Source organism: Haliotis cracherodii, unplaced genomic scaffold (assembly GCF_022045235.1).
Source record: "Haliotis cracherodii isolate W230 unplaced genomic scaffold, xgHalCrac1.p SCAF_25, whole genome shotgun sequence".
In the NCBI taxonomy this organism is placed as follows: Eukaryota; Metazoa; Mollusca; class Gastropoda; order Lepetellida; family Haliotidae; genus Haliotis; species Haliotis cracherodii.
In genome coordinates, this window is record NW_027266281.1 from 9390895 (window position 1) to 9404458 (window position 13564).

Below are 13564 nucleotides of genomic sequence, written 5' to 3' on the forward strand. Positions count from 1 at the left end.
CTCTCAGAAATGCACGTTCAGCCTGTAGTGCTCGTGGCGGGGTATAAGAGTTTTATTCTCCCGATGAGAAATTTATTACCCTCCAAGGTGGGTTACACAGTATTTCATCAAGATCACGTGGACCAATCAGATCTCATGATTCTGACATGGAGGTATGATAATTTGAGTGTAACGCTATTTCCCAGGGCATTATCATTTGCAGAAGCCCCAAGTCCTCATTTACTGTCCGACGTAGGAGGGCAGTTGAAAAGACTGAGGGACCGTTACCGTTATTATAGATAAAATGGATGGAATTTGTTGTCAAATAAAAATAAATTACAGTATCGGTTTTGAAACATTTACTCCAATCAACACGAATGTCACTGACCCACTTTTTAAAATTTGGAAACGTCATAGAACAAACCAGATGACGTCACTTCCCCTACCCTATGACGTCACCTAACAACGGGCGTGATAATGGCCCGTAGTCAAGCAATATATGGGCATTATCAAGTTACAGTGGGCCGCCGATTTTTTATAACATGCGGGCGGTTTCATGATAATTTTCTCCATTTTAGCTATAATGCGTTTTGTCATAGTCATATTGGATCATTCCACTTTACACAAAAGGTATAAGGTATATTGGAACAATCAATCATATCCTTTACGTGTTCAACCCGTGACTAATGGGCGGAAACCTTCCGAGTAGACGCAATATCCACTTCACCACGGAGAAGACTAGTTAAGACAGGCCAACCTTCTACTTATGGTCTGGTGAATACTAGCTTAAAGGGGCACTGATCTAACGCAATTCCCCGGGACTGGTTGTTGCCTTTGTTATTGTTTTTTCCCAGTGAGTACCCGGATGTAGAGCAGAAATCTAGACTAGCTCGCGACCTCTGTTGCGCCATTCGTAAGCGCATTAGTCACTTTTATGGATACCGGTAGTAATAAGAGCGTATGGTCACATTGATCAACAAAATGAAATACAGTTTTGGAAATAATAAGGAAATGTAGGCATCTTTGTGGGTAGCATCGGTAATGGTGACGAAGTTTTGATAAGTCACTTGCTTGGTAATTTTGAGATTTTCGTTTACACTATTTTGACTTGCAACACAAAGTAAATATTTCACCTGAGCATTGCTTTTTTTATAGTGTGTATATTTTTTTACTGTCAAAATGTGTAACATATTTATTAAACGTCTAAATATTCAGTTATTTTACAAAGTGACTGAAAAACATTTCCATCTGTATTATTATGATAACGAATTCCAAACATTTTGATGTTTAATGTCATCACCAAGAGACTGAAAATGTTACGTTGAAAAGTACATTTCTATGTTGTTTGGCTTCTAATCCTACATAATAATCTGTTGTGATGTTTGTAGGCCCTTTTGATCGTCTTAATCTGGACAGATTTTTTAGTCAAAATGACTGAAATATTTACACATTTTAAAAATTGCCTGAGAGAATCACATTTTACAAATTGACGGTAATCTATACACGCTTACAAAGGAAATGACCTGTGAAAACAACGTCTATCGCGCATTGAAGAATTTCCCAACCAAGACGTAGAAAAACAAGAACGAATCGGTTCAAATGAAGGAAAACAAAATGCAAATACCATAATTACAACTTACCAAATTTATGTGTATAAATAGGCAGCTTCCTTATTCGAGGAATATATCCGTGAATATCCACACAAAGGAATAATATCCCACTCGTCTGCAGCTATACAAAAAAACTTATTCGATGTCACGTGTCTCTGTAACTATCAAATATTCTAAAAGATATATATCGTTTCGGGTGTCAAGTCTCAAGGGTCGGCTGAGAAAGGCCCGTGACAACTATTTTCATTACGTCGACGGTTCCTAAAAAATCCATTGAGTTTGATAACAATGAGCAACCAATCAACGTATTATCAGTTAACCCTTCGAACAAATTGTATGTTGTTTTTACATCGGCACTTCACGCCATTATATGAGTGTATTCCCTTTGTTTTAGTAAACCTAGACATGTAAACACTCACTTTTGACATATCCACTGTGCAAGATAACAGTGATTAATCAATCAACGTATTTTCTGTTAATCCTTTGATGACTAGGAACGATCCGTTGATTTACAAAAAAAAGTAAATCAACTGATCATTCATCTCTTGCTGGGCTGCCACGTGCATATTACATAACCTCACTTCAAACCTGGATTTAGATTGAATAATTACCCCAGACACAATAAATGCCAAATGAGAACCTTTGTCAGGTAATCTAAGTGGTGCTACCACTAATTGTACCTGTAATAAATTCATTAACTGAGCATCAAGTGAATGACGACAAATAAACAAGTGTAGGGTTATACGAGAAAACGTGTATGACAACAAGGGAGTAGTAATTGTATTACACAATCCGAAATCCGAAAATGCTTTCACTGCATGGATACTTTTTTTAGTATTAAACTATAACCATCTGGGGTATTTCCAAATGACGACTTCCGATGAGCTCCGCCGTTCTTTTTGTCTGTTTGTTTAGGCTGAAGAAATTATTTAACATGCGCCCTTTGTCGAATCTTTATAGATCACAGTTAACCAATCAGTGTTTATGCAAAAATGCGTAAAACAAATATTGCCTCCAGCCTCCAAGTTTATTTAGCTGTCCTTGCAGACGGTAGCCCAGTCTCTGGTCACGCTCAGTTGCGTTGCGTATCATCCGGGTACTCACGGGGGAAAAAACAATAACAAAGGCAACAACCAGTCCGGGGAATGGCGTTAGATCAGTGCCCCTTTAAGGGCACATCAACTCAACATTAACATCTCCTTGTTCTGTCTGTCTCAATATTCAATTCATTTAATTGTCGGAAACACGGTTCGCTTGGTCATAGGTGTCCCATGCGTGAGGGGAATGAATGTTCGGTCGACAAGGTGTATATAAATCATCGTGTCTTCATAAAATTTTAATGAACTTGCTATTGAGTTGCAAAATAGTTGCCAACATGGGATATGTGTAAGACAAGAAATAATGGCCATGATACTCATTCATTTTTGCTGATAATGTGATATTTTTTTATTCTATACATAGCTTGCAAAAATGTTGTGTTGCAGAGGTATTGTTCGAAATGGAGTCTAGACGTAAATCTTAACAAAGCCAATGCTGTTGTGTTTGAGATGGTGGTATTGCAAAACATGAAAAAGGGGTTTCTTTGTTCGTCTCCTTTGTTCGTAGTCTTACGATTTCTTTATTTCCATACTCAGGAGGCCACAGGCCTATAGTACATTTATAATTTGTACGTTCAGCGCAGTACTATAACATAATATTTTCCCTGTGTCTCATTGCATGGTAAATGCACATAGAGAAATTTGGTAAAAGTCAGAACTTCGAGTTGTTTAACAGAGATGTGAATTTAAAGAAATTGGGATTGACATAGTAATATTCAGGTGTATACTTAGCCCTTAATGTTGCATACAATGGGCATATAAAAAGGAAGTGGTATTCATCTTGAAAGTCATTCAGGGTGCTCAATTGACAAATGCGTTCTTCCCTTTTAATAACCGTGTGACGTCCAGTTTCAATAAACAGACCATGTGAACAACATCAAAATCCTGCTAAGGAAACCCAGAATTTTGTCACCTACTATAAATATTTAGGTCTTATGTTTTCCTCTAGATTGTCGTAGACTATGCAATGTAAGTTACTTAGAATGGTGCCTGATACCAGTGTTAAAAATGTTAAAGGTACTTGATGATAATGGTCAAAACAATTGGGTTTCAGATGTGAGAAATCTATATGTATTTACATATGTATGGATATCCCAAGGTATGGGAGATCCAGTTTCTTTTATTTTCATTTAACCAGAGACTGAAGGATTTATTTTGTAAGCAGTGGCATCAGAATATTTCTGTATCACTTTATCTTAGCGATAACAGCAAAGTGGAATCATTGTTAAAAACTGAAAAATCAAAACTGACTTAGAGGCGACTAACGGGATCGGGTGGTCTGGCTCGCTGATATGGTTGAAGCATGTCATCGATCCTAATTGCGTGGATCGATGTTCACGATATCAATCAGTGAGTTGTCTGGCCCAGACTCGATTGTTTACAGATCGCCGTCATATAGCTGGAATATTGCCGAGTGTGGCATTACACAAAAAAACAAACAAACAAAGCTCACCTGGGCATGTGAATGAATTGCACTTGTAAGTGTAATCGGAAGTGTCACTTCCTGGACAGGTGGCTCCGCCGTTGGCCGGTTCTGGGTTGTCACAAGTTCTCTCCTTTGTCCGCGTGATTGTCCCATAGCCACATGTTTTGGAGCAGGTGCTTGAACGCCACACCCAGTAACTCCAGCCACCGGCAACAGGATCGGCTGAAGAACAGCATACGTCTTTTGTGCAAGCATGCGTGTATAAACGCACGCACGCACGCACGCACGCACGCGCACTCACTCACACCCACGCACGTACATGCACACACCACACAACACACACACACATACACATACACACAAGAAACAATATCACACCAGAAATGGGTTTCACATTATTGTAACCATGTGTTGAATCGAACCTGGGCCTTCGGCGTGGCGAACGAGCTTTAACCAATAGGTCTTCGAAGACCCGGGCTCGATTCCCAACATGGGTACAATGTGTGAAGGCCATTTCTGATGTCCCCGTCGATATTGCTGAAATATTGCTAAAAGCGGCGTAAAACAATACCCATTCATTCATTCGTTGCTCAAAATTCAAACCATTAAGATGACGTCACGCTATTGATGTTGATTCATTGGCTTTTTTCTGATCATGAAAACTGAAGGTCAAAATTATAGAGAAAAGATTCATCAGATGGTTTAAGACGAAAAAAACACGCGAATCTGTTCAGGGAGTAGAATCAAAGAATTTATATATATTTATATATAGACTTAAACCATGCTTTGGTTGATACAAACCTCGTCTTTTGGACTCGTTGATTCTACTTCCGGAATCAAATAATTACTGAGACTCGGTTGTTTCCAAGTCGACATTATAATTTAGTGAGTTGGGTTTAACGCCGCTTTTAACAATATTCCAGTTATATCGCGGCGTGTCAGCTTAATGTGGGAGGAAAGCCCGAAGTGATGCAGGTCTCAGACGTTTACCACTTCGGTGAAACCCACGAGCACGGGTATGGTGCTGACAAACCTAGAAACATAATCGGGGCGAACCGGGATTCGAACCCGCAATCATAGGTTTCTGGCGTGGCCAAGGGACGCAACTCTGCACAGCGAATCGCGGCGCCTGAGACGACTGGGCCCCCTATGCCCCCTCGACATTATAAAGCTGGAATGCTGAAATAATATGCGGCGGTAAACAACACTCACTCACTCCCTCACCTGCACACTCATGGGTGTTGCATGCTTCCGTGACGGTCTCTGACTGGTCGCCTTCGCATGGTTCACCTCCGAAAACAGGCTCGGGGTCAGTGCATGACCTTTGAGACACGACTTGCCGTTGACCTCCCCCACAAGACTGAGTGCATCCACTGACTGACGTAACGGTCCAGTTTGTCCACCCACCGTCCACTGCAAGACAACATCAATGTCATGAACAAGATATTCTAAAAGAATTTTTTTGGCCAAGGGATCGGCAAGATAACATAAAATTCCTGTTTATTAAATGTAGTCTCGATTATCCGATAAAATAAATCTAACAAATCGACCCGCATTATCCATCTGCATTACAGCTAGTTGCTTGGTTGGTTTGTTGTTTAACGCCGCACTCAGCAATATTTCAGCTATATGACGGCGGTCTGTATATAATCGAGTCTGGACCAGACAATCCAGAGATTGACCACATGGAATGCGACATGCATCAATTAAGTCAGCGAGCCTGACCACTCGATTGCGTTATTCGCATCCCACGACAAGCATAGTCGCCTTTTACGGCAAGCAAGGGTTACTGAAGACCTATATTCTACCCCGGATCTTCACGGGTCCAGATCTTATTTGGCGTAAAAGGCAAAATAATGTAACCAGTAATAGGATGTCCTCAGATCTTTGTTCAGCAGCAGCGAGAGATCAGATCTGATTTTAATGAGATTGAGTCGAGGCGCCACCCGTTTGACCATGTGTGATAATTTTCAACCAATATGAAATGGGCCCTATCCCACCTCGTCATTTTGCAACAGTTTCGTTCAGTTCTGTGCTTTACCGAGCTCAGATCAGAAGTCACCTAGTGACTGGCATCGCAACTCGCCATGGAGTACCATCATCCGCTCCTTGTGATCTATATTTCGTATTCGCGCCGATCATGAATCACACCTGGTAACATTCATTGGTAACAGTAAAGGAGTACAAATCTAAGCCCTTTGTCACCTTCTGCTTTTCTATGTCAAGCTGGCACCCGATAGATGTTTGTGTTTGTTTGTTTATTGTTGTTTAACACTGCACTCAGCAATAGTCCATTATATGACAGCGGTCTATAAATAATCGAGACTGCAATACAATCAAGTGATTGACATCATGAGCATCGATCCTCGCAATTGGGATACGATGACACGAATCAATCGAGTCAGCCAGCCTGACCACCCGATCCCGTTAGTCGCCTCTTACGACAAGCATAGTCGCCTTTTACGACAAGCATGGGTTGCTGGATATCAATTGTAACCCGGATCCTCACGGATATGCAATAGATGTAACGGCGCACAGGTCAAAGCAGTGTTAAATCTCTCTTATTCACTTCGCTCGAGGGTTTAAACGTAGATTTGTCAGTTTTATGGGACTAATTTATAAAGGGCATTAAAGCATTAAAATACCCCTCTGTATAATATGGACATCTAGAGTTGATTGTACATATATATTTGCTGCCGACCGTGCGTCCGTATCGTAAATATTGGACCCCTTCGTGCACTAATTAATATAAACCAAATGTCACAAAATATATTTCCCTAGTTCCAAGAAAATGTCATTGTATTATATATCGGACGACATCTATTACAAAATTTTCGCTATTCCTTCGCAAAAACAAAATAGTTGATCGCGTCACTTTCGAGCCACCCTCGCGCCACTTTAGTAATCTTTGCTCCCATATTCTCATAATGTAAGGAAAAAACACCATGGTCGCATTGTGATGGTTATTTGTCCAATAATGTGTTTTTTACAAAAGGAGTATATTAGTAAATACAATGAATATTCATGTCAAACACACCTAAGCTTGCATAAGAGGAATATGTCCATATACGCCTGCAGCACGCCAAGCTAATGTTAGACCTTTATTCAAGCCGACACAATGGCAACATGTCAGCAGAGACATGTATTTAGAGAAGTATTCACATACAACGCCATCTGTCAAGATGCCAGTTAGTTAATACACAGGTTAACCAATGCGTCGCAGTGATATATCGATTGCGGTATTTTATTTCTTAATTCCCTAATTTGCAATGTCTTTATTTCTCTGTAGCTTGTTTCATCAATAATTTATGGTGTGTTCATGTCAAAATAACTACCCTGGGATCACCTGAAAGTGAATGTTCGATTTTCGTGAAATCGATATTATCATGGTTCTTTGTGACATGTTGCAGTGTCATATTTGCCTCATTATAACGCGACAGCCACACTTTGATTTAAGGTGCCAGTTACCCCAAAGTCGTTGAATAATTTCCCATGGAAAGATGTTGTCCCATTTAATTGAATAAATATTTGAGAAACGAGGTTATTCCCCATTCAATGAATAATTATTTCAGACACGTGTTTATCACTCTAGTCGTAGAATATTGACATGAGAGGATATGCTCCTACAGAGAATATATATTCAAAGATGCGAAGTCCCCCCGCCCCCACTTCATTGAAAAATTATTTCAGGAGCGAGGTTGTCCCCATTTCATGGAATAATTACTTATTGTGCGAGGTTATTCCCCTTTCATAGAATTACATATTGTGGGAGGAGCGAGGTTGTTCCCCTTTCATAGAATAATTACTTATAGTGCGAGGTTTCCCCCTTTCAGAGTATAATTACATAGAAGACATAGAATAATCCCTTTTTGATAAATCCAATAATATCGTTTATATCATTTAATTTTCTGTCCCTTTTGACACTTATGTGATTGACAAGATTCAGCAAAGAAATACAAATATGGGGACCTCGCTTTCGAAATGTCACGCTTGCATCGCCAGTACCAACTCCCCATTGTCCTCGGTGCCTTAGGTTTGGTACCTCCCAATCTGTTGACTGACATTGGGAGAGTTCCCGTGTTTGCTACCAGGAATACAGCCCTTCTGCCAATCTGGGTAATGCAGAAGGCTGAAGTGTTGGGGAGTCTTCTTATTCTCCGAAAGGTTCTGGGTGGGTTTGACAGGGCAGCGCTTCCTGGGAGAAGTCCTATTCGCTGTCTGGGCTGCGTGTAGATGGGGCAAGGGCCCTAAGCTGTGCCAGGATCCCCTAAACCCTCTTTACTGCATTTTTTAATTTTTATCTTTAAGTAATAATAATGATAATAACTCTTTTTACAAAATAAACTTTATACAATAACATACCTGGACAGTCGAGTGTGTTGCACGTCAATTCATCAGTTAGAGTTGCGTCCCCTTGACAGAACTCGCCACCGCCAGAGGGCGCTGGGTTTGAACATTCCCGCTGACGAGTCCGTATTTTAGTTCCACCCCCACAGGTGACGGAACATCCATCCATGTCCGCGTCCGCCCATGTGCTCCATCCTCCGTTGACTGAAGAGAGGGTGCGACAATAAGTGTTTTTTGGGTTTGGATTGTTGTTTTACGCCGCACTCAGCAATATTCCAGCTTTATGACGGCGGTCTGTGAATAATCGAGTCTGGGCCAGACAATCCAGTGATTGACATCATGAGCATCGATCCACGCAATTGGTTGGTTGGTTGGTTGTTTTACGCCGCACTCAGCAATATTCCAGCTTTATGACGGCGGTCTGTGAATAATCGAGTCTGGACCAGACAATCCAGTGATTGACGTCATGAGCATCGATCCACGCAATTGGGTTCAATGACATGCATCAACCAAGTCAGCCAGCCTGACCACCCGATCGCCTCTTACGACAAGCATAGTCGCCTTTTACGGCAAGCATGGGTTACCTGTTCTACCCCGGATCTTCGCCCTACCTGGACACGCCTCGTTGTTACAGCTCAGTGTATCCTGCCCCTTCTCCAGGAATGAACGAGTACCATCACTGAAATGGAATCATTTTTAAAATATAAGTTATTGTGTTGTGTTTCATTAACTTGCTCAAATGTCAACATGAAGATGCGAAATGCCTATACTTGATGACAAAACACGTGTCCTCCATGCGAAAAGGGGCCATTGGGGGGGGGGGGGGGGGGGGGGGGGGGGGTACCGAGTGGTAAACGTCTAACACCTACATCCTTCCACAGTAAGCCATCTTCCCGAGGCAAGAGAGTTAACTGAATTTAAAAGTCCAGTTTCCACCCTTGCCGAACTAGGCTGAAATTACTGGGCTCTATCGTAGCGCTACCAGTGGCTATTACCAGTTATGTCCCTTCTAAGCCTCTCCTATGGACCAATTCCACCTCTCGTATTACTTGCGTTTGCTTCAAACAAAATGACGGCGCCGAGTCAAGACGATCTGATCGATAATCAAGATATATACTGTGATAAGACGGGTCTTACATCGCGGAGTGCATCAAATCAAGTGAAAACCTTGATTAACAACATGAAAAAATTTGGAAAAGATCTGCTGACAACGAGTTGGCGGTGCACATGCTTTGAAAATCCTGCAATCGACCGAAATCTGAACGACGGATTTCGATTGCGGGGCGCGATTTGGATTGGACTATGCATAGACTCGTTAGTCCAGCCAAACTGTAACTCCATAATACCAGCCTAGTTCGGCAAGGGTGGAAACTGGACTTTTATAGTCAGTAAACTCTCTTGCCTCGGGAAGATGACATTAAGCTGACACGCAGTGATATGACTTTAATCCAGTTAAAAGCGGCGTTAAACACAACTCACTCACTCACACACCTTTGGTCATGACCTCTTAACCTTTGTAAACTAATTTGCGAATTGTTTTGGTGCCGCCAGTGCTCAACTGCAATGTTTCCGCAGCATGCATCCACTGTTCCACGGTATGTAATGTATTAGATAACATTGACCGTGTGTGTGTGTGTGTGTGTGTGTGTGTGTGTGTGTGCGCGTATGTGTGTGTGTGTGTACTAGTGCGGACCAAAATCGAGTTTAAAGTGCTTGTTTTAGCCCTTAATGCCGGGAGCCAGGCAAGGCAACAACATGTACCATCTTTTAACGTCTTTTGGAATGTCGGGCATCGAACATCGGACCTTTCGCTCCCTGGGCGGACACCCTACCACAAGACCACAGACATGGTCCATATTGAAAGGGGGCTAATCCACAGATTATATATTTTGTGACTGAACACAAACAAATCAACTTCCGCTATATACAGATCATGTACCTTTGCAAACATGATTGCCCAGTGCCTGTCGGTACTGGACTGTCACAGTAGCGTTCCTTCTTATTGACCTGTGACCCGCCCCCGCACGTGACGGAGCAGTCGCCCTCCTCAACCACCGCCCAGTCTGTCCATCCGCCATCGGTATTAGCTGGAATAAAAGTTATTAATCAAAAGGAAATTTCGTTTATCCATACATTTTAAATCGTCCGGATAAAGGAGTGTCTGGAAAAGGAATTATGGGTAATGGGTTGTGTTCCTTTCGATACGTAACAAGCTTCACAGTATATAGTACCGCGGCCACTTGTGCGTTAGTGCGTTAGGAGGCCTACAACCATGAACTGGGGTTAAATTCGCGACCGCCCGATAAGTTTACAAACAAGTGATGCCGAATATTCTTCCCCTAATTTTAACGTGGTCATCTATAAAAGTCCAGTTTTCCACCTTGCCGAACTAGGCTGGAATTACTGGGCTCGATTGTAACGCCACCAGTTGCTATTACCAGTTATGTCCCTTATAAGCCTCTCATATGGACCAATCAGATTCCACCCCTCGTATTACTTGCATTTGCTTCAAAGAAAATGGCCGCGCCCAAGTAAGGACGATCAGATCGATAATCAAGATCCATGTTGTGATAAAATGGGTCTTACATCGCGAAATGCATCAAATCACGTGAGCACCTTAATTAAAAACATGAAAAGATTTGGAAAATATCTGCTGACAACGCGCTGGCGGCGCACTTACTTTGCAAATCCTGTAATCGGCATGCATAGACTCGTTAGTCCATCAAAACTCCATAATACCAGCCTAGTTCGGCAAGTGTGGAAACTGGACTTAAATAGTATACGTATCGTATACCCGTGAAGTTGGTCGGTTGTTGGTTTGTTGTTTAACGCCGCACTCAGCAATATTCTAGCTATATGATGGCAGTCTGTAAATAATCGAGTCTGGATCAGACAATCCATGATTAATATCATGAGCATCGATCCACGCAATTGGGATCGATGACATGCATTAACCAAGTCAGCGAGCCTGACCACCCGATCCCGTTAGTCGCCTCCTACGACAAGCATAGTCACCTTTTACGGCAAGCATGGGTTGCTGAAGACCTATTCTACCCCGAAATCTTCACGGGTCGTATACCCGTAAAGATTCGGGTTAGAATTGATCTTCAGCAGCCAAGGCTTTCTCGTAAGTGGTTACTCTGGTTGTAAGAGGCGATCCACAATTTGAGCCTGAACCACAAAACAAAGAATGTATACTGTACGTACGTGTGCAGGCCTGGGGATTACATGCCTCTTCAGCTACCTCCTTCACATCGCCAGAACAATCTGTACCGTTAAACCTTGGTTTCGGCTTGTTACATTTCCGTCTTGAGGTGACAAACCGGGTACCTCCTCCGCACGAGCGAGTGCACGTGCCGATAGTGTTCACTACCCACGGAGACCATCCGCCATTCACTGGAAATATACGAAAAGTCAAGGTGAGGTGAGGTGAGGTGAAATTGGGTTTAACGTCGCGTCCAAGATTATTGCACTTATATAGCGACGTGCATGCACGTGTATGTGTGTGTGTGTGTGGCTGCTTGTACTAGTCCGGACTGATGCCGATTTATAGTGCTAGCTCACTGAGATACCATGCCGCAGTTTAACATGAATACCCCACTCAGACACAGTATACTGACTCCGAGCCGACCAGTCCTTGTTTTAGCCCCTTGATGCCGAGCGCCAGACAGGGTAACAACAAGTACCATCTTTTAGCGTCTTTCTGTATGACGCGGCCGGGAAAAGTCAAGTGAGAGTGGCCTCGTAACATACAACACAAGATTCTATATGACAGGTTTGAGTCGAAAATACTCAATTCTTATCACGAGGCGACACTATCGATCAACGAGTGAGTGAGTGAGTGTTTGAGTTGGGTTTGCCGCCGCTTTGACAGTATTTCAGTTATGTCACGGCTTGACAGTTAGTTTTGGAGGAAAATGGAACTTGACCACTACGGGAAAATCTACAGGCGCGGGTATATTGCTCACATGCAAAGCCTTTGATTTGGGTACCCACAACGATTAGATCCTAGCACAACTAAGGGAGGAATGATGAACATACGATTATATTATAGTGTACTCGTCTATTGCCGAGGACCTAGGTGTACTATAGTGTACTCACCTGGACATCGATGTGTATTGCAGGTGTACGTTTCCGTTGTGGAGATGGGCCCGGAGCAGGGTAGTCCGCCATTGTAGGGGCTTGGATCAGTGCACGTTCTGTTTTTAATCACTGTCAGTATACCGCCCCCGCATTCTACAGGACAAGTCCCTTCGTCCGTCACTGTCCAGTTGGTGAAACCCCCGTCCGTCTTAACTGTGAAGATCATGTGACACCAAGATATTAATAATGAGAGTGCTATGCAACGAGGGTACATTCAATCTTAAATAATTAAATTTTCGTTAAGTTCATTGAAATTCCTGTATTCTGATTAGCTGAATTGGTCACGTGTTATTGCATTCATTTCCCAATGAATGTAAAAAATTAAGCCATGCCCACCGAGGCGCACTATTTTTATTTCTTCGGAATGTCGGGGAATCCAAATATTACAGCCGAGGGAATGCCCTTTCTGCTCACGTGTATCGTCATGCACAGGACATTTAGCGACTTTCATGCATATTCATTGTCAAAACAAACCTTTGAAACCGAAGGCCGAGAATGAATGAAACAGCAAACGTGCAGGCTCGCTTGGCTGGGCTTTTTTTCTGCTCGCCTCGGTTCAACTTTCATGTCTTCGGATTTCCTTTCTAACTAACATTTTTCCTACTGTGTTTTACCGTAATCAGGGAAGTAATGTTTGAATCTGGCGGTATCTGACCATGTAATTTGAAACAGCCGCCTTCTCCCGGACATATTTCTTTCAGTTCGTTACAGTCTGACTGTTGCAGTTCTTTTCGCCTCTTTTCTTAACTGACAGGTCCAATGGACATTGTTTTGATCCTGCTCTCCGTTGATTGGCTACTGACTGTGTAGGCGTGTCAATTTATGTGCATAAATTAAACAATCAGCTGATTCATGTCACGCCACAGTATGTATTCCTACACCTGGAATGTTTATCAATCTCGTCATTTTGTCTGTTTTGATATATACAACTGTTTTTGGTTAAACTATTGTAGATAAAACAT

The 13564-nt window shown here is 42.3% G+C and overlaps 1 protein-coding gene across 1 annotated transcript in view; it reads right to left on the reverse strand.

Moving 5' to 3' along the window:
• Positions 1–13564, reverse strand: part of LOC139472798 (A disintegrin and metalloproteinase with thrombospondin motifs adt-1-like) — a 70081-nt gene that overhangs the window by 37448 nt on the left and 19069 nt on the right. The window contains exons 3-9 of the mRNA XM_071255267.1: positions 12561–12755; positions 11667–11855; positions 10399–10546; positions 9071–9138; positions 8475–8663; positions 5337–5525; positions 4140–4334 (exon numbers count right to left, since the gene is read on the reverse strand). Of these exons, the coding sequence (XP_071111368.1) occupies positions 4140–4334; positions 5337–5525; positions 8475–8663; positions 9071–9138; positions 10399–10546; positions 11667–11855; positions 12561–12755 (1173 nt within the window). The remainder of the gene's footprint in view (positions 1–4139; positions 4335–5336; positions 5526–8474; positions 8664–9070; positions 9139–10398; positions 10547–11666; positions 11856–12560; positions 12756–13564) is intronic.